The sequence below is a fragment of the Spermophilus citellus genome (assembly GCF_964194105.1).
Source record: "Spermophilus citellus genome assembly, chromosome: 13".
Taxonomy (NCBI): Eukaryota; Metazoa; Chordata; class Mammalia; order Rodentia; family Sciuridae; genus Spermophilus; species Spermophilus citellus.
This window is the reverse complement of record NC_138193.1, coordinates 51,819,296-51,839,957: the sequence shown is the minus strand read 5'-3', so window position 1 is coordinate 51,839,957 and position 20,662 is coordinate 51,819,296. Positions and strand designations below refer to the sequence as shown.

At 43.4% G+C, this 20,662-nt stretch overlaps 1 protein-coding gene across 4 annotated transcripts in view; it reads left to right on the top strand.

Annotated features, from left to right (window-relative positions):
* SEMA4F (ssemaphorin 4F) overlaps nucleotides 1-14,705 on the top strand; it is a gene marked incomplete at its 5' end in the record, with an annotated part of 28,304 nt that extends 13,599 nt beyond the window's left edge. For 3 of the 4 annotated variants that reach the window (XM_081265220.1, XM_081265219.1, XM_081265222.1), the window contains 9 exons: nucleotides 4,051-4,170; nucleotides 4,269-4,420; nucleotides 5,030-5,208; nucleotides 5,413-5,560; nucleotides 5,640-5,862; nucleotides 5,989-6,098; nucleotides 6,212-6,372; nucleotides 10,128-10,186; nucleotides 10,435-14,705. In XM_081265220.1, coding sequence (XP_081121346.1) covers nucleotides 4,051-4,170; nucleotides 4,269-4,420; nucleotides 5,030-5,208; nucleotides 5,413-5,560; nucleotides 5,640-5,862; nucleotides 5,989-6,098; nucleotides 6,212-6,372; nucleotides 10,128-10,186; nucleotides 10,435-11,045 — 1,763 coding nt within the window. In that variant the 3' untranslated portion in view covers nucleotides 11,046-14,705. The remainder of the gene's footprint in view (nucleotides 1-4,050; nucleotides 4,171-4,268; nucleotides 4,421-5,029; nucleotides 5,209-5,412; nucleotides 5,561-5,639; nucleotides 5,863-5,988; nucleotides 6,099-6,211; nucleotides 6,373-10,127; nucleotides 10,187-10,434) is intronic. The other variant, XM_081265221.1, reaches the window with a different exon arrangement.
* Nucleotides 14,706-20,662: the final 5,957 nt, after the last annotated feature.

The window sequence follows — 20,662 nt, the reverse complement described above, 5'->3', positions numbered from 1 at the left end:
TTGACATCAGAATGGAAATTAAAACCCCCATAGTGTAGGGAAAAATTCACTGCCATAACACACCCCTTGGCCTTTCAGTATTGGGTTAGTAGCACAATGTAAGAATCTGTTTCACACACAATTATGATTTTTTTTTGGCTGTGATTCTTCATATTCTGGGGTGTTAATTCTTTATATTACTAAAATGAAAATATCTTAGTTTGGGGGTTATAAAAATAGAAGATACTCACTACAAAAAAAATTCAGTGAATACAAAAAAGAAGTATAAAGAGAACAAAAATTGCTTCCAATTCCATTAGTCAGAAACAAAGCATCATTAACACAGTAGAGTTACAGCTCCTTCAACAATCTTTCCTATTCCTGCAGGCATATATGCATATTTTAAAAAATAGAAATAGTGCTGAAATAGCTGCGCATGGTGGTGAATGCCTGTAATCCCAGCAACTCAGGAGGATTGCAAGTTGAAGGACAGCCTCAGCAATTTAGTGAGTCCCTAAGCAATTTAGCAAAACCCTGTCTCAGTATAAAAATTAAAAAGTGCTGGGGATGTGGCTCAGTGTTAATGCTCCCTAGATTCAATCTCCAGTACCTAAATAAGTAAATAAACAAACAAATAAATAAATAAATAGGGCTGAATTTTCTTATCCCCAGTAGTGTTTTTGGTTTTTTCCCTAACAATCTTTTTCACTGAACTCAATTGTAGATATCACTCTCTTTTACCCATCATCATTTGCCAATAGCTAGACATGTACTAATGTTTACTGACTTAATCTGTTCAGCAATCATTTGCCAAACAATTGCACATTAAAAGATATTTTATTATATGAACATTGCAATTTAGTTGCATTGGAATTGAGTTTGTCTTGGAAACTCTTGGGCCTGCAGTGTCCTGAGTCTTCCTCTGTACTCCTGTCCTCATGACTGTGATATTTGCATACACCTGTAGCTGATAACACCCTTCTCTGGGTTAGTGAGTGTGAAGGACTGTGACAAGCCCCCTGGTATTCCTGGAGCATCTGGAGCCCTGCTATTTCCTCCTGACTTGTCTGATCCCTTATCCTGTGCCTGAGTGTCAGTGACCCTCTGCTATTCCACCCTGAGGATTGTGTTCTCTTCTGCATTTCTAGGTTCCACTGTTGCTGATTCCTCCATTGATCTCTTTAAACCTTGGGACCCTTTTCCACCATCCACTGCTGGGTCTTTGCATGGTTTCCTGTGGTCCTTTACTTTTTCCAGAATAATGATTGTTTTTCCTCAACCTTATATCCTAAGCCATGCTCCCTAAATATTCATAACTGTCTCTGATAGCTCATCTCCATTCAGTCTCAAGGTATCTATGACACAGTTTTGATGAGAGTTTGGCTTTTTACGAATTTTGTGTAATATTTAATCTAGGGGCATTTACCACTGAGCCATATCCCAGGCCTTTTTTATTTTTTTATTTTGAGATGGGGTCTTGGTAAGTTACTTAGGGCCTTGCAAGTTTCTGAGGCTGAGGTTGACCCCTAACTTGTGATCCTCCTGCTTCAGCCTTTAGAATTGCTGGGATTACAGGTGTGTGCTACCACATCTGATGTTTAGAGAAAATTTTAATCCAAGCTCTTCTGTATCCACATTTTCCCTCCTTGAAAGTATGAGGATTGGTTTATTTGCTGCTCTATTTGCTGCCAGGACCTATGACCAATGTTTGGTTTTTATTTCCAGAAATTCTCTGGAAGATAATGGGTTGTCATTTTATAGCTCCCACTCTCTTCTGGCAAGTCAAGCATATGGCCCTTTGAGATTTCATAAGGAGATGTAACTAACATATTGAATAACTGCCATGTGTCACACCCTTGCTAGGGCTCTGTAATTATCTCATCTAATCCTCAGCATTTACTTTTATCTCTATTCTAAATTTGAGGAACCTGAGGTTGAGGGAAGTTCATTTGCCTAAAGTTGAGGGAAGTTCATTTGTATCATACTACAAGTATATATTCAGGGTTTCAAGCCAAGTCTTCCTGGCCCTGAAACACTTGGATTCTTTCCACACTTTAAATGATGGAACAGTTGCCCTTCCTAACCCTTCCCCATGTTTTCAACTCTTCTCTGCTGCCCTCAGAAGCTTCCTGGCCATTTTTTGCTCTAGAGTTTTCAAGACTGTTTATCCTACCAGTGCCTGTGGCACACAGCTTCTCTGGAGCATCTCCAAGATGGTTTTGCTTTCCTCCATGTGGTTCTACTCTCTTCTGCTTCTGGAAGCCAGTGAGCTCAAGCCTTCATGGTCCTTGCTGAGATTTTTGTACACCAGCTTCCAGTACACAGCCTCTTTTTTTTTATTAAAAACTTTCATTGGTACATTGTAATTATACATAATAGTGGGATTCATTATGCCATGTTTATACATGCACGTAACAAAATCTGATCAATCTCATTCCTGGTATCTTCCCTTTTCTTTCCCTTCCTCCTCCCCCTGATCTGATTGCCCTACACTATTGATATCCTTTCTGTTATTATTGTTGTTTTAATTAGTGCATTATAATAATACATACACCCACACTCACACATTCATGGCGGGATTCATTGTGGTACATTCATACACATCAGCCTCTTTTGCTTTCTCCTGCTTCTTCAGTCTCCTAACCTTGCTTTATTTTTCTTCCTGGCTCTTACCTCTGTGTCATTCATGCTGTGACTTAAGCAGGATGTGTGATGACTCCCAAGTTGCTGACTCTGGCCCTGTTTCCCAGATCCTTCTTTCATTGCCTTCTGGAATCTCTGACCCATGTCCTGAAGCCACTTAACCCTTAGTCTGTCCAACAGCTGAACTCACTTTCTCTCTACCTTTCCCCATCATGGGCCTTCTCCTGTCATTTCCTGGCTTGGTTAATAGTAGGGTAAATAATAGGGTAAAGCCCATGGTAGAAGAGTCTCTTCACAATTGGTGCCCGTCTCTACCAGTCCAGCTTCATTTCTGCTCACTTGCCCTGCATGACAGCTCCCTCTGGGCTTTAGCCGCCAGTGTCCCATGTCCCCAAACGTGGTTTTCCTCTTTGCTGCTTGTGAAGACCTCCTTCTACTGACAAATTTCTCATTCTTCAGAGATACTATTCCTTTAGGTAGAGGTAGCTGGATCCACTCTATGAGATCAAGCCTCCTGGTGTCTTGACTCTAGGCAGGTGTCCGTGACCTGCTGCTGCCCTGATTCAGTTTTCTTTCGGCTTGTGTTTGAGTCCTTGACAGTGTTACTAGAGGTGGCTATAGTTCTTTCCCACTCAGTGCACAGAGCTGCACCTCCCTCCTGTCCCAGAGTGTCTTGGATTTCTCTCTTCTTCCATACCCACCATTTGTGTGATGCCTCTGCCCTTCTTCTGTGCAGGAAGGAGGACCCCATTCCTCTGTTGCTTCTCCAGCTGTTTGTAAAACCTCCATTGGTCTTCTGGGCTAGTGTTCTCAAAGGAGGCCTGAATCACTTGCATCAGAATAATTGATTGCTTGTTTTTGAAATGCAGGTTTTTGGGATGCACCCCTGCCTCCAACTTTGAATGAGAATGCTGGGTCCAGGGACCTGCATTTTTATCAAGTCCCCTAGCAAATCTAGTATAACCTATATTTGTAACCCGATCTAGGGCAGTACACACCCACCAATGTTCAGAAAGAATACTAGTTTCCTTAGACTTGACCATGGTGGAGAACTGACGTAAGACTGGAATGTGCTACCAAGACAATGCCCCTCCTGGAGAGTCACAGTGTAGTTAGTTAGCATATTGTAAAAGCACAAAACTGCCCAAACAAACCTGGTTTCCACAGGAGAGGCCTTCATTCTCGCTTTGTGCTAGTGGACACTCCAGCAGTTTCTCTTAACCCTGGTTTCCTTACTGTCCCAAGAGGTTTATTTCTATGTTTACTGGTGATCAGGGGATTCCTGTGATGTACTCAGTGGTGTCTGGCACTTAGTGGGCGCTCAGTTCTGAAAGTTGCTGCCCAGCTTTATTCCCTGCTCTGCCTGTGACCACTTTTGCTTCCCTCAGTAAGTCTTTGATGCCTTGTCTCCTCCCTGTCGCCCTGCAGGGGGCGTCCTCTATGCTGCCACCGTGAAAAACTACCTGGGGACAGAGCCAATTATCTCTCGGGCTGTGGGTCGTGCTGAGGACTGGATTCGCACAGAGACCTTGCCATCCTGGCTTAACGGTGGGGAGAGGGGAAGGGGAGCCCTGGGGCACAGACTGGGTGGAGATTGGGTGATCCTAGCTGTGTCTGTGAGGATCTGAGGCCACTGGTCTCCCCAGCCCCCGCCTTTGTCGCAGCAGTGGCCTTGAGCCCAGCCGAATGGGGGGATGAAGATGGAGACGACGAAATCTACTTCTTCTTTACTGAGACTACCCGAGCATTTGACTCATACGAGCGCATTAAGGTCCCACGGGTGGCCCGTGTGTGTGCGGTGAGACCCCCATCCCAGCTGTCTGTTTGGTGTCTCCTGCTCTCTTCTTCCTGTCTTTTTCTCTCAGGGCCTTTGCATCACTCCTCTGTCTCATGTTTTTCTCTGCCTTGATTTTTTTTTTCCCTTGGGAGCTTGAGGAGTGTGGGGGAGGGTCCCTGCCTCTTTCACCTCCACAATTATCCTTGTGACATAGGAGGTGGACATGTGTAGAGGTTAAAGGCATGAACTGGTAGCACACAGACTTGGGTTCAATTCTGCTTTACCACTTACTGCCTCTGTGACCCTGGGTAGGACCTTTATCATCTTTGACACTCATCTGTAGAGTGAGGATAATAACAGTGTTGACCTATAAGGGTTAATCTGAAGGCTAAACAAGGTAACACTTTATACACTGTACACAATTGACTTCATCTCTGTCATTATAATTGTGACCTCATCCATCTTTGTATCTCATTGTCCTCACAGTTCCTCTGTCTGTCCTTGCATTTTTGTGTCTCCCCATCTGTCTGTGGCTACCCTGAAGTCAGGGAGGAAACTTGGGTTGATCTTCACACTTCTTGCCCAGTATTAGTCTTCTAAAGAGAATTTACCATGTGCTTGTCACTCCAGGGAGACCTTGGGGGCCGGAAGACCCTCCAGCAGAGGTGGACAACATTTCTGAAAGCTGACCTACTGTGTCCTGGGCCAGAGCATGGCCGGGCCTCCAGTGTCCTGCAGGACATGGCTGTGCTTCGACCTGAGCCTGGAGCAGGGACCCCTATCTTTTATGGCATCTTTTCCTTCCAGTGGTGAGAAGGAGAGTTACAGGGTGGGAGATTTGTGAGGTTGGTGCAGTGTCAGTGCTGTCCTCTCAGAGGGGTGGACTCTCCCCCACTGGCTGTGTGGCTCCCCACATATTTCCTCCAAGAGAGGAGGTCTTTTCTTTCTACAGGGATGAGTTGCTGTCCCTCAGCTCTCCCCAGATATTTGGTTCCAACCTGTGACTCTTTCAGGGAAGGGGCTGCAATCTCTGCTGTCTGTGCCTTCCGACCACAAGACATTCGGACAGTGCTGGATGGCCCCTTCAGAGAGCTAAAGCATGACTGCAGTAGGGGACAGCCTGTCATGGACAATGATGTGCCCCAACCCAGACCTGGAGAGGTGAGGGGGAGGGGGCAGATCTTCATCACAGGCCTGAATTAAAGAGCAAGAGGCGCCCTAAGCCCTGTGTTTCCTCTAGTGCATCACCAACAACATGAAGTTCCAGCAGTTTGACTCATCACTCTCCCTTCCTGACCGCGTGCTCACCTTCATCCGAGACCACCCACTCATGGATAGGCCAGTGTCTCCAGCTGACGTCCACCCTCTGCTGGTCACTACGGATACAGCCTATCTTAGAGTCGTGGCCCACAGGGTGGCCAGCCTCTCAGGGAAAGAGTATGATGTGCTCTACCTGGGGACAGGTACATTGAACAGTCAAGCGTGTTACATACTCCCATCCCACCAAGGGTCCCCTAATACATACGGGCATCAGAACCCCATGCACAGAGACAGTTATGCCATTATTCTTGATCCTTGCTGCCTCCCAGAGGATGGACACCTCCACCGAGCAGTGCGTATTGGAGCCCAGCTCAGTGTCCTTGAAGATCTGGCCTTGTTCCCAGAGCCTCAGCCCATTGAGAACATGAAATTGTACCATGTGAGTTGTAGATTTTTGGCGAGTCTGGTGGAGAGACATCTGAGTCTAGAGCCCGTTATGTGACCCTGAGATCTGGGAGATTCAACATTCCCCTTCCTATTCCCTTTCTGTAGGGTTGGCTCCTGATTGGCTCCAGTACTGAGGTAATACAAGTGAACACAACCAATTGTGACCGTCTCCAGAGCTGCTCAGAGTGCATCCTGGCCCAGGACCCTGTCTGTGCCTGGAGTTTCCGGCTAGATGCGTGTGTGGTCCATGCTGGGGAGCACCGAGGGTAAGTGTAGCTGGACTGGTCTCTTGTCTCTTGTCTCAGAACTCTGTCCCATTCATATGTCTGTTTGTTTCTCAGTCTGCTAATGCTACCCTGTCGCTCTGTGTATTTCTCTTCTGTTAGTGTCTGTATCACTTTTGTGTCCATCTGTCAGCCCATATTGATTCATCTGTCTGTTCATCTGGTGCTGTCTCATCAATGTCTTTGCTTCTGTGCTATGCTAGACCTGTGCTGATAGTGGCACTGAGTCTATGTTAGTCAAATGACAGTCAATGACACTCCATGTCAGACAGTGGGACTGAATCCATCTCTGGTAGATGCTTCTTAGTTTTCATCTTATAGGGGCTCTCAGAGGTGTTTTCACAGTCTCCCACTCCCTCCTTCCTTGAAATTCTCTCTTCTCTTGCCTTCTATGACTCTGTGTTCTCCTGCCACCCTATTGATTCCTTTCTCGTCTAGCTGCTGAGTATTGATATTCCTCAGGGCTAAGTCCTGGACCCCTTCTCTTTACACTTCAACACTCTCTCTAGGTTATATCAGTGCCATCTGAGTGCTACTGCTGACCACAAATGTGTCTCTAGCTGAGACACACTCCCTATCCAGCTGCCTACCTGATGTTCCCCCTTGGATTCTTCATAAGCAACTCACACTTAACAAGTCTGAGATTGTACTGTTGTTTTCCTTTTTCCCTCACATGCTCCTTCTCTGGTCCTTATCTTGATTAACTGACCCTCTTTCTTCCAGGTTTTCAAGCCAGACCTTACCTGCATTATATTGCAATTTGTATTAATTTTAGCCCCCAAACCTATCCTAGGTCCACCTTCTCCCCTTCACCTCTGCTGCTACCACCCTGGTGTAAGCTCATTACTTCTTAACTGGACTGCTCTAATAACCTCCTGATTGATCTTCTCTTGCTCATGTTGTGCTCCTATCGTCCACTTGCCATTTAGCAATTAACTTAAAAATACACATCATATTTTGGAAGAAAATCCCTGACATTGTTTGTGTTCATCCTAAATATTTCAACGTAGATCTCTACCAGATAAGGACTCTCTTTAAAATATTTTTACTTTTTTGTAGGAATTTTCAAACATATTCAAAAGTAGAGACTAATATAATGAGTTTCCATGTATTTATCCCTCCGCTTCAAAAACATCAACTCCTAGTCAATCTTGCTTTAATCAACACCCTCACTTTCTACTTGTTGTTTTGAAGCAAACCTTAGGCATCCTGGCACTTCATCTATAAATCTTTCTTCATGTATCTCTAACCTAGAAAGATTCTTTTAAAAAGATAATCATTATATTATATAATGGATATCACCATTATCATACCAAAAATTTAATTTCTTAAGTGTCATTAAATACCTAGTCAATTCAATGTTTTAATTTCCCCAGCTAAATACACTTCAAAAATAACCTAAGTTGGAATTTAAGTAATGTCTATCAAAATTGATATTGGCATATATATATATATATATATATATATATATATATATATATATATATATTTTTTTTTTTTTTTTTTTGCAGTTGTAGATGGACAGAATGCCTTTATTTTATTTATTTCTATGTGGTGCTGAGGATCGAACCTAGTGCCTCACGCATGCTAGGCAAGCACTCTGCCATTTGAACTACAGCCCAAACCCTGGTTTATATGTTTTTTAAGTGTTTTTAAATCTTTAATTGAGATATCAATGGGGTATTTTTGGTCAATTGTTTGGAGCATGCATTTTTCTAACCTTGAGATTTCTCTGCTTGAAGCCTCGTTAATTTACAGTCTATTTGTGTATCCCAGAACCTCAAGTGTGAATGGAACAATAGCATATTATAGAACTCTGATATTCTGTAGAACCACAATATTACAAATCCTTTAGAAGTAAACGGATTAATTACAAATGTCAAAAGATCATGAAACTTTAAATGATAACTGACATATAGTCAGTGTATTCATAAAATTTAATTTTGTTTTTCTGATATTCATTTTTAATTATAAGTGTAAAATCTTGTACCATCTCTTAATCAGACTTGACATTTTGCCAGTTGAGGACATAAAGTAATTCTAGGAGGGCAGGATTGTCCTGCTTTGCTTTCTTTTTCCTTAGTATGATGGATTGAACCCAGAGGTGCTTAATCACTTATCCATATCCCCACCCCTTTTTCATTTTTTATTTTGAGACAGGGTCTCACTAAGTTGCTTAGGGCCTTGCTAAGTTTCTCAGGCTGCCTTTGAACTTGGGATCCTCCTTCCTCAGCTTCCCGAGTTGCTAGGATTACAGGCATGTACCACCAGGCCTGGCAGCTTTGCATTTTCAATCAAGAACTGTGACCTGGTCTTTTAGTTTCTTTTGGGAAAACTTTAAATGTCTAGAGAAAAGAAAATGGTTTATTCTTTCCTTTCTTGTTGTAATGTTTATAAAATAAGAATTTCACTGGCCTTAGGTGTCCTTTGTATTTGAGCCTCAAAGGTTCTCTTTGGGATATGTGAGTTTGAAGGGTGTAAGAGAAGGAGCATGGGGTGTGTGTATATGCCAGTGTCCTAATTTGATACTTTTGAACATTCTGCCCTTTATCACTTCACCCAAAAGAACCTCAAGTGTGAATGGAACAATAGCATATTATAGAACTCTGATATTCTGTAGAACCACAATATTACAAATCCTGTGGTTACAGCTGTACATATGGTCTTCCCGTATTTCCCACTTACTATTAGACTCAACAGCCAGCCTTGTTTTACCCTGGAAATTTGCGTTCATTCATACCACTCTTGGAGCTTATTTCAGGGATTTTAATTTATACTGAAGGAATTCACACTCAAATGGAGTCTGCCTCTAGTCTAGGCTTTCAGGTGTTCAGACTTTTTACCTGGCCTTCACTGATAGCCTTAGTAGAGATCTCATTGGTATCCATACCTCTGAGAGTGATGCCATAGAGCTCAGCAGTGAGTGGTCCATCTTGCCATCACTGTCCACCCACATCCTGGAAATACCAGATTGTGTTGTTTGAAACATCAGGGCCAATATATATTAATAGCTGTTGGAGAAAGTGAGTTCCTCCATAGACAAGCTTCTTTATGAAATTAAAAGTCATCTCATCCTCACAGGATTTTGATTAGCATTTACAGAAAAGAAATTTGCTGTTTTTCTAAACAGAAAAAGAGAAAAAAACAACAACAACTCTAGTTTGTGTGTGTGTGTGTGTGTGTGTGTGTGTGTGTGTGTCTCCCGAAAATCTTGTGGTTGTGGACAATCAGGTCCATTTTTTAGAAGATTATTATTTCTTTTTTCTTTTTGCAGTACTAGGAGATGAATCCAGGGGTGCTCCACCACAGAGTTATATCCCCACCTTTTTTTATTTTTTTGTTTTAAGACAGTTGCTAAGGCTGGACTTGAACTTGTGATTCTCCTACTGCAGCCTCCAGAGTCGCTGAGATTACAGATATGCACCTCTGTGCCTGGCATTTTTGTTGTTGGTATTGTGTTGGAGATCAAATATTCTCATTTGTTTTAAAGCTCACCCACAAAACACCTTTCTAGCAGACCACGGGCTTCTAGAAATATATGTAGAATTTAATATGGCAGATATCATGAGGAATATGAGGTATTGGGGAAAATTTAGGCAATAAGGAGAATGTTAACTAATTCTAGGGGTGATTTATTTGATGATAGAAATGTAATCTGTGTGTGAATGTTCTGTGGTACTGAGGAGGGTAGAAAATAATGCTGCCAATGGATTTAACAAGTATTCTCCTCTCTTTAGGTTGGTCCAAGACATAGAGTCGGCGGATGTTTCTTCTTTGTGTCCCAAAGAGCCTGGAGGTCTGTATGGTTTATGAAAACTGTGGGTGGAGTGGCTAAAAAGGATTTTTAAAAGTTGTCCATTTTATCCTACTTTAAAATTTGGATCCTGGAAGACATGGCAGCCAGTGTCCCAGGGCCTTACCCTTTTTGGGCATCCCCTTTTCAGCTTTGTCCCCATCTCATGTCTGATATCAACCCACATTTCTCTCTCCTGTACCCCCAGACTATAGCTTCATCACCTTTGTGCCTGTGCTGTCTCTCTGCAGAACACCCCGTAGTGTTTGAAGTTCCCGTGGCTACAGCTGCACATGTGGTCTTGCCATGTTCCCCCAGCTCGGCATGGGCATCCTGTGTGTGGCACCAGCCCAGTGGAGTGACTGCACTCACCCCCCGGCGGGATGGGCTAGAGGTGGTGGTGACCCCAGGGGCTATGGGTGCTTATGCCTGTGAATGTCAGGAGGGTGGGGCAGCCCGTGTGGTTGCGGCTTACAGTTTGGTATGGGGCAGCCAACAAGCCCCTGCAAGCCGGGCCCGCACAGTGGGGGCTGGACTGGTTGGCTTCTTCCTGGGGGTTCTTGCAGCATCCCTGACTCTCCTCCTGATTGGTCGGCATCAGCAACGACGGCGACAGAGGGAACTTCTGGCTAGAGACAAGGTGGGCTTGGACCTGGGGGCCCCACCATCTGGGACCACAAGCTACAGCCAAGACCCTCCCTCTCCTTCTCCTGAAGATGAACGGCTGCCTCTGGCCCTGGCCAAGAGGGGCAGTGGCTTTGGTGGCTTCCCTCCACCCTTCCTGCTTGATCCTTGCCCGAGCCCAGCCCACGTTCGGCTAACTGGGGCTCCTCTAGCCACATGTGATGAAACATCCATCTAGAGCCAGGCAGGTGACCACTAGTGCATGAATGACCACTGAAACAAAGTGATCACTGAGACCAGGGTCACTGGGCCTGGCCTCCCAGTGTTCTTTGAATCTGAGTGATCACCTAGATTTCAGTGTCTGCCCTCTCCAGGCCTTGATGGACTTGGGGAAGGGTCTTTGCCTCGTTTGTGATTCCCATGAAAAATCAGAACTGCTTTCTGCAGGGAATCCAGCTTCCCCTCCCCACCTCTGAGCCTTTGTAACCCTTCAACCCTGACCTCCTATCTTGAGCCCATTAGGTTTGGGGAGGGGCTCAGAGCAGTGACTGCTCTGGGTGGGCCTGGCCAGAAGGAAGAGCCATGGAGGTGGGTAGGGCTAATGTGCACTGACTCCTCAGGGTGGTTCTGCTGATTCTCCAGTTTAGTGATTTTCTGTGGGGAGTGCATGATCCCCATGCATCAACATGAAACCTCTGCCCTGAGATTCTTCCTGTCCCATTTTCCCTTCCATGAAAGAGTAGGTGTAAATACATTGGTATTCATAGGAGACACGGCCACGTGTGCATGAATGACTGGGCCAATGCTTAGGTGTTTTAGGGGTGGGGGTAGAGGAGGGAAGATTGGAATGGGTCATTGCCTGCAGAACTTATACCCTGTAGCCAGTCAGGAAATGGCTTTCCTTCCCAAAAGGAAACTAAACACTGCCCTTCTCCCCACTTCCCTACAACCCTTCTGTAAAATTGGGTAGAGAAAAGCTCCTGAAGTGACCTTCTAGGTGGGAAGGGCAGCGGTACATGTGACCCCATCCTTCTCTTTGTTTTTGCCTTCTGGCTGCCACCACTGCCATGCCACAGCTACTCTTTCCCTGGCTGCAGTGTAGGCTGAAGCCCCTTTCCTTTACTCCCAGTAAAAATGAACTTAACAACATTCTAAATATTAGGGGATGACAAAAGGGGAAACAGTCACAGGACATGTGAGCAGCTTAAAGATAGGTGTGCATCAGTGACTTTACTCAGGGTGATACCATTGCCACAAAGCAGGAGTCACCCACCTGGGGCCTGTGGACTCCCTAAAATTGTATGCAAAATGTTGTCTGTACTGTGTGTCTGTTTTTTTCTGGGGAGGTTTTATGGATTTCATCAGATTCTCAAGGCCTTAATAAAGTTAAAGGACCACTGCCTGCAGTGACCACTCTTGGGCCAAGCCAAGCGGGTGCCACTCTGTGGCAGCTCCTCCTGGCCTTGCCCTGCTGCCTGTGGCTAGTCCCTGGACTTATTGCTCCTGGAAGCCTGTTTATTCTGTCCATGGAAGCTGGGTTCTGTGCACATTTGAAGAGACTGTCAACTCTGACCAAATACCCAGACCTCTTCCTGCTTCACAACTCCTGCGTGCTCTAGGCTTCTTCTGCTCAGTCCCGGTCTTGGCCTGTGTATGTGCCTCATTCATCCCTGGTGAGGGATCCCCTGAAACTCCAGTGAATGATCCTGCCCTTACCAGTTTTCTGCTCTGTTTTCCTTGGCAGCAGCCTGTGAACTACTGGAGTCCCCTTGGGTTTGGAGTTTTCAGTGGTATTGCCACTAATAATATGATCTTTGATATGTAATCTAACCTAGGGACCTTGGTTTATTCATCTGTAAAGTGGGGATAATAATACCTACCTCAAGGTTGCTGCAAGGATTAAATGAGAAAATATATAAAAAATAAAGCACTGTCTGTACCAGTAGATCCTGTTATTGTAAACAATGACTTATTAAGCCATAATCATATGACTTAACCATGTGATAACCATGACAGATGCAACCACTGTGATTCCCATGCAGTGGAAAGAGGGCCACTTCCTCACAGACAGCTTGTCCTGGGTCATCTCTGGCCAGATCTTAGCCAGTGTGTAGGTTTTAGGCAGATCTGTGAGTTCTGTAAACTTCAGATGTCTCTGACCTTTGTGATCTGATGGTCCTTGTATGGGAGTGGAGGGAGGCACCATGCTATTTGGTTAATCCTCCTGCAGCCCTATTTGTTTGAGGTTATGGGTTGGTTTCCCTTTGCAGGAGAAGAGATTTCCAAGGGTACAGGAATCTATGGGGTGAGGGTGAAGAAGAGTTTTTTTTTTTTTTTTTTTTTTTTTTTTTAAGGAGAGGAGGAGCTAGATCACAGTGGATTTGGGCCCTGTGGTCCTTGAACTGTGGCTGTGGTTGGAGAACTGTGGCATGATGAATGTAAGAAAAATGAGGAAGGCTAAACAGGTATAAATGGAAGGGAACCCCATCTTAGTTGGTAGAAAATTCAAGCCCCAAGAATGAGGGTTAGCATAGGAATGCAAAACCAACTTTGGAAGAAATATGGCCAATTGCATCATCTTTGGATTGGGGGTGTGGAAGGGAGAAGACCATGGACAAGGGCATGGAAGGAGGGTGCAGGGTTGGGCAAACCAAGGTCTTCCCCCCTATGTCCCTGCAGGGAGGATTGTTAGGATTCTGGCAGTCAGGGGCCTGCTGGATTTGTATATTACAGCAGCTGTTGGGGGAGTCTTGTGTTTGTGTTACCTCCCTAGATTGCCCACTTAAGACCTTCAATCTCAAATTTCTCTGCTTTTTACTCTTGTTATGGGTCCATAAATTTGATTCTCAGCTTGCCACCTCTAACCAGTGGTCTGCTGCCAATGTAAGAGCTAGAAAGAGATGCTCATTATTGGCTCTTACATACCAAGGCAGTTCTGGTGTACCACTAGCCCTGATATCAACAGGAAGCAGAGCCACTGTCTTTCCTAGGAATTCCCAGCTCCTTCCTTTCCTCAGCTCCTTCCCTTTCCCCAGCTGTCCTGCAAGTTGACTAGTGGCCTTGATAATGTCATGAAAGGGCTTCTTTTAGTACCCACTGGGCTCTGACTCTCCTGGCTACTCTGCCCCATCAGAGGGGGGCCAGAAATGGCCACAGATGATTATTCTTGGTTGACTGGGAACAGATTTCATCAGCTTGAGGAAAACAAACAATAAAAGCAACAAAGAAATCTTTCTGTAATTTTCTGGTTCTCTCTAGTGGGGCTTCTCTGTAACACAGCAAGTTGTAAATAGCAAGTCCAAAGGATTGATGTGAAATATCAGGTCCTGATTGGGATTTGAGAGGGAAAGCAACAGAGAATGATTCAACTCCCTGGGGATATTAGGTGGAGGCAGAGATGTTTGCAAGAGTCAAGATAAGGGATCAGACTTAGAGGGCTGCTCCAGACCCTGGGAAGAAATAAGTGAAAACCAGGGCTCCCAGCCCTGGGCCTAGCGTTTTCCCTAAACCGACTGAGCCTAGGGTTTAGGCCTACAGATGAGTCTCAGACCTCATTTATGTCCTGGCTGGCACCATCTCACGGGCTCTAGGAAGTGGCAGTTATAAACTGCAAGCTAAGTCTTTCCCCGCCTTCCCCTGGAGTGGGAGCAGGAGTCGGCAAATGCCACTGTATCCTAGGACCAACATTTCCCTCTTGGGTTCAAACAGGTCCTTTGAGTTGAAGAAATAGGGAATAAAATCCTCCCGGGACTGAGGTTCACCTCAGGTATATTCATTATGCCTTTTTATCTTCTGTATTTTTTAAAAATGGGTTTAATGGCATTCTGATAAGTTTGTTTTTGTTTTGGTACTGGGATTGACCACGGGGGTACTTTATCACTGAGCTGCATCCCCAGTCTATTATTATTATTATTATTATTATTATTATTATTATTATATTTTTTTATTTTGAGAGAGGGTCTCACTAAATTGCTGAGGTTGGTGGTGAACTTGTGATCCTCTTGTCTGGTCACTGGTATTATGGGTGTGCACCACCACATCTGGCCACAGTGATTTCCAGTTATTTTTAATATATATATATATATATATATATATATATATATATATAATGTGTGTATATATAGTATAAATTGATATGATATATATATAAAACACACACATACACATATTTTCAGCAGTACTGGGGATTGAAACCAGGGTTGCTCTATCACTCAACTATATCCCCAGCCCTTTTTTAAAAAAATTTTGAGACAAACTCTCACTATGTTGTTTAGGCTGGCCTTGAACTTGTGATTCTCCTCCTGCTTCAGCCCAGGAGAAGCTGGAATTACTGGCATTTGTGACAGTGCTCAGCTATGTTTGGTATTTTTTGATGCTTTGTTATTTGGGGGCTTGCTGACTCTGGAGACACATCCCCTCCATCGGACAAAGGACTTGCCTGCAGATGAAATTTTATATGTACACCAGTCAATCCAGAGCCCCTACCCCAACTATCTCCTTTATTGAGATCTCTCAGGGCTTTTCAGTGCTGGATTTTTATCCCCCTGCTCTATCACTCCAGGGCCAGGTACAGACAACTAGAGACAGCCCCTACGCCCTACAGCCAACTGGAATTATTCAATCTAGCCAATCCTAAACTTGCTTATCCTGCCTCTCCTATCCCTTCCCACAGTAAAGGCTCTAGCCCAGGTTTTCTTCTGCTCCCCGAGCTTCCCGACTGATTCTGGTGCTTCCCCTTGTGGCCCCCTTGAATGCTATACCTCCTACTTCTAGGGATCTGTAAGAATAAATTTCTACCTTGATGATAGTTATTTCCATGTCTGTTTTATCATAGCTGATTTTTAAAACACCAAGCTCATTTTTAAAACACCAAGGACTCCCTGAAGAGTTTGAGGAGGCTGATTGGACCTGTGTAGTCAGGGAGGTTGAGGCAGAGAACTAACTCACGGTGAAAGCTCAGGCCTTCACAAGTACATTGCATGTCTGTCAAGTATGGGCTTTTAACTGCCTCACATGGATTCATCTGAATTCTCCCTGCATACCCAAGAAAAGGGGACTTGGCATTCATTCACCACGTAAGCTGAGACACAAGTAAGCGTGCTTGATAGATAAGCTCCAATTCTTTAAGGAAAGTTGTTCACTGATATATCAACAGTACCTAGAACAGTGCCTGACATATGGTAGATAGTAAGTATTGAGTATCTAATAATAATATTTATAAATAAATAATAATAAATAGATATTTATTAAATTAATGAATATGGCCATTTCTGAGCTGGCTTACTGTGGATAATGGAAAGAATTGGGGCCCTGCTGAAAGGTGACATCAGCTGAGTATTCCTACAGGAGTCCACATAGCTCCAGCTCTGTTGGTTTTACAGTGCCACGTCACAGCCTCTGGGATCCTCTGCAACAGGTGATTTTGTGGTGATCCCTTATACAGTTAAATATTCCTCTCTCTCTTTTGAGTTCTGAACTCCAGCCTAGATTCTTCTTTTCTTTCTTTATGTCTGGTTGTTCACAGGTAGGTCTTTCCTGCTCATTTTTTTTCAGAGTGAAAGAATGAAAGTGTCCCTGGGAGATATAACATCCCTTTCCAAGCATAAATGCCCTAAATTTTAATAGTTGCCTTAAATAGTAATAGTACTAATGATGATGATGATGTCCTAAAATACTATAACTTGTTAAATATGGCACAAGCATTGGGCTAAACACTATAAACACTAAACCTTAGAAAGACTGGCATAATTAACTACACTTTTCAGTCAGAGAAATTGAGGCTTAGAGGAGAAGTTACTTGCTCAAAGTCATTTAGTTAGTGTTCCATTGGACTTGACTGACATCACAGAACATCAACACTAGATAAGGATACTCAGTGTCAATAACAGACCAAGGAGCTAAAGGTGTAACTCAGTGGTGGAGTGCTTACCTGGCACATGTGAGACACTAAGTTTGATCCTCAGTACCACATAAAATAAATAAATAGAAATAAAGGTATTAACATAATACAATAAAGTTTAAAAAATAATAGATTAAGATGAAAATGAAACCACTCCATGATCATGTCTGATCACAGACACAGGCACAAACAAGAATATTGGCCAAACAACAAAAATGATCAAGCATCCACCTATCTAGGCTAATGGTAAAGAAGCAATGCCATTTGTGTTAGCTTAAATTCTAGATGAGATTTATTCAGATACCTAGTCATAGAATTGCCCTGTGTCCTGATGTCATCCAGGCCAAGCAATGCCCTGCTTTCTTCAAACCACATACCGTAAGCCTGAGTTCCATAATAAGTTCTCTTTCATATCCTCCAACTTATAGCCCACAGTTCTTTGTGGTGTACTTTTCCCCTCACCACAAAGAGGAGTAAACCCAACTTCCTGGACTACACCTGTGTTTCTGGCCCTGGTGGTTTCTGGCTGAAAAATAGCAACAAAGCAGTACTGTCTTATTATTATTTCTGATGATATGCATTTCTGGTATCACAAAATTGTGTGGAATAATACTAAACTCTTAGCAATCATTATCCCTCATCAGCATCAGGGGTTTTGCCTTTTTTTTTTTTTTTTTGGTACTGGGGATTGAATTCAGGGGCGCTCAATCACTGAGCCACATCCTCAGCCTTTATTGTATTTTATTTAGAGACAGGGTCTTGCTGAGTTGCTTAGTGCCTCACTGTTGCTGAGGTTGGTTTTGAACTCACCATCCTCCTGCCTCAGCCTCCTGAGTATGTTTTAATTGACTTTTTAAACAATGTGCAAAGATGGAGAATGAGGACGAGAAGAATGATGGGAAAAATGATAAAGGTTGTGGCAGTGACTCTAAGTGTTAAGTGTTGATAAGGATATTAATGGAGGATCTTTGTTTTCTTTAAATTTCAATAATTAGTATGTATTGTATTTGAATATAAAAACATTTTAAAAATTTTTGGCACATATTATACAGAATAGTGGGGTTTCATTGTGGCACATTCAGATACGTATACTACATAATTTGGTCAATTTTACCTCCTAATAATTCCCCTTGCTCTCCCCTCTCTGTCCCTCGGCTTCCCTTCGTCTACCCTGATGGTTTCCCTTCTATTTTCATGACATCACCCCTGCCCCCACTTTTTTGTGGTAGCAATGATTGAACCTAGGGGTGATAAAACCACTGACCTACATTCTCAGCCCTTTTTATTTTTTGTTTTGAGACACATTCTCACTAAATTGCTGGGTCTTGCTGAATTGCCTGGGCTGGCCTCAAATTTGCAATCTTCCTGCCTTAGCCTCCTCAGTCGCTGGGATTACAGGCAGGCACTATTGCATCTGGATGTAAGTTATTTTTAAATGTAAGAATATTGTGTTTTTTTCCAGAGAAGATTCTAGTTGGCCACTTTTAATTTTATTTTTGTAACTGATTAAAACTTGCATAGGTCATGCTTGGGTTTGAAGCCTTCTGGGTCAACTGCAGTATAGTTAGGTGCGGTAGGTGTCGCTCTTCCCTTAACAGTGTCCTGCTAATACTGGCGGGAAGTTCCCTATGAGCTGTCCCTAATTCCAAGTCAATTATTTTGTCTATGAGCTTTGCCTAATCTCTAACCTTTGAGAAATATGTACTTGTAGTTTTTCTTCTTCTGTAATTTTAAACCATAAGGGGATTAAATTTAGATAAGGGGAATTACTATAGTAGAACACAATCTTTATTCCTTTCTATGGAACTTCCGAGTAGCCATGCTATAAGATCTTTATGGTAATCTTTTAAGTGCTTCTGGTGGTATTATTAGCTCCATTTTCCAGACGAGGAAGGTGAGTTTAATCAGAAAGCTTGTCATTACGGTTAATTGGTCTAGCTCTCTTTCCCTTCTATTAGCTCGTTCTAGGAAGAGGCACATGTGTAGTTAAACACTATTTGTACTTTAAGTGTGTTAATATAGAAATAGATCAGTAGTAGAAATATTTTCTGATCGGTTTCTGAGAACTGTATAAATTATGAGAACTTATTCCTGCTGCCATTGTAGATGTCTGCGCAAAATCTTTTGGTGGAGGCATTCCAAGGAGGAGCAGGGTAGGCAGCCTTCAGAGGTTTGGGACTTCTTTGGGAACACCTAGGTATCCTAGGTATCTTCAGGGAGTATGCTGAGGGTTGTCCCATGTCCATGTGTGGGTTACCAGGGATTCCGTTATGAACGTGAGTTATTGTGTTGTGTGGTAATCAGTGACGTGTCAGAGGCACGGGGTTGTTGCTTCCTCTAGGAGGTTTCGTATATCCAACTCTTCCATGCTAATAAGCCTGTCACTTCTGGTGTCTACCCTACAACTTCCTCTTTCGCTCATTCTAGTTTGCTTTTCTTAAATGCTCTGGAGTTAGAAATCAAATAACCAAGCCAGGTAGAAATGAGTATACAGTGAAGTTCACCAGGTTCAAAACAACTCTATTTGAAGGCATTTGTATTTGTATACTACTTTTGGTTTGTAACTGAATCATGCAAAGGGGAGGCTGATAGGGAGCTGGTTCTGGATAGACAACAAATGCCTATGCCAATATTTTTCAAAATTCCAAGATGATCAAAGGCTAAACTTCATCTCAGTCTACTGAGTCATGCTGGGACAATGGTGTGGCTTGCTCACTCACTTAAATGTTACAGTGATTTGAAGGGAATGCTCCTGGCTGGAGTGAGGATATGCAGCCTCATGGAGTTGGCCTGACCAGCCTTTAATGTTGTAGTAGGAACTGGTCCAGAAAGAAAGATGGCAGGATATGGGGTAAGTATAAGAAGGCTCTAGGAAGGGCTTCTAGATTATGACTCAAGTTGACACAGGGAGAGGGTCAATGCAGTCCTCTCCCTAGAGAAATTGAGGGCCTTCTTACCACTTCAGGGTGTACAGTGGAGAATCAGAGGACCCTATGTACTACACATAGTAGTCACCTGTGCTAGGCAACATGTCTAAGATGAGGTGGGGAATGGTAGCCCGTACAGGGTTTATGAAATGTGGTCTGAGTAATGAGGTAGCAGAATGAACCAGCTCTCTGAGGTGGGGGCTGGGGGCAGAGGTGAGGGACCTTTGAGGTCCTCAACATGGGAGGAGGTGGTTGGACTTGGCATGGTCTGTCCATGACCTTCAGCCCAACAGTGGGACTGAGAAGCCTGGCTTTTCCAGGCTGGGGACTGCCAGTAACTTCCACATGTACCCACTGAGAGGCAAAAACTTCAGGTGGATCTTAACTCTCGGTAAGTTGGGCCGCCTTCAGAGATCTCGGAGCTTTTTTCTTTCTTTCTTTCTTTCTTTCTTTTTTTTTTTTCAGAAAACTAGAATGGAACTAGGATTGGGTGACATACTGATACCATGGTCGACTGAGGAATAGAGTCCAGAAGAGGCTTTGTTGGAACCCAGTGATTTACGGCTTCCCTTCAGAGGGGCAGGAACCAAGCCGAGCAAAATCAATATGGTTTTTCAGAGAGGTAGGGATGAGTTGAAGAGAGACCTTAGGTCACAAACATTACCACTTAAGGAGAAATGCAACTCACCCCAAGGACCTCAGATGACATTTTTGCGTATGCACAACCCATTGGTGGGTAAAAGAGTTTTATTGGTTTTAAAAATTATTATAAAAATGGCCATAATAAAGCATTCGAGAAAACTGAAAAGTATAGAAAATAACCCTATACCTCAGGGAAATAATCTCTCTATATATTTTGATGAATTTCCTTCCAGATTTTTCTCTACATATATATTCAACAATATAAATATACATTTTAAGTGAAATCATAGTATGAAACTGCTTGTAATCTGCTTCCTACATTTAATACTACATCTTGATACTTTCTCACAATAGTAAATGTAGTTCTACTTCTTGATCTTTGGTAGC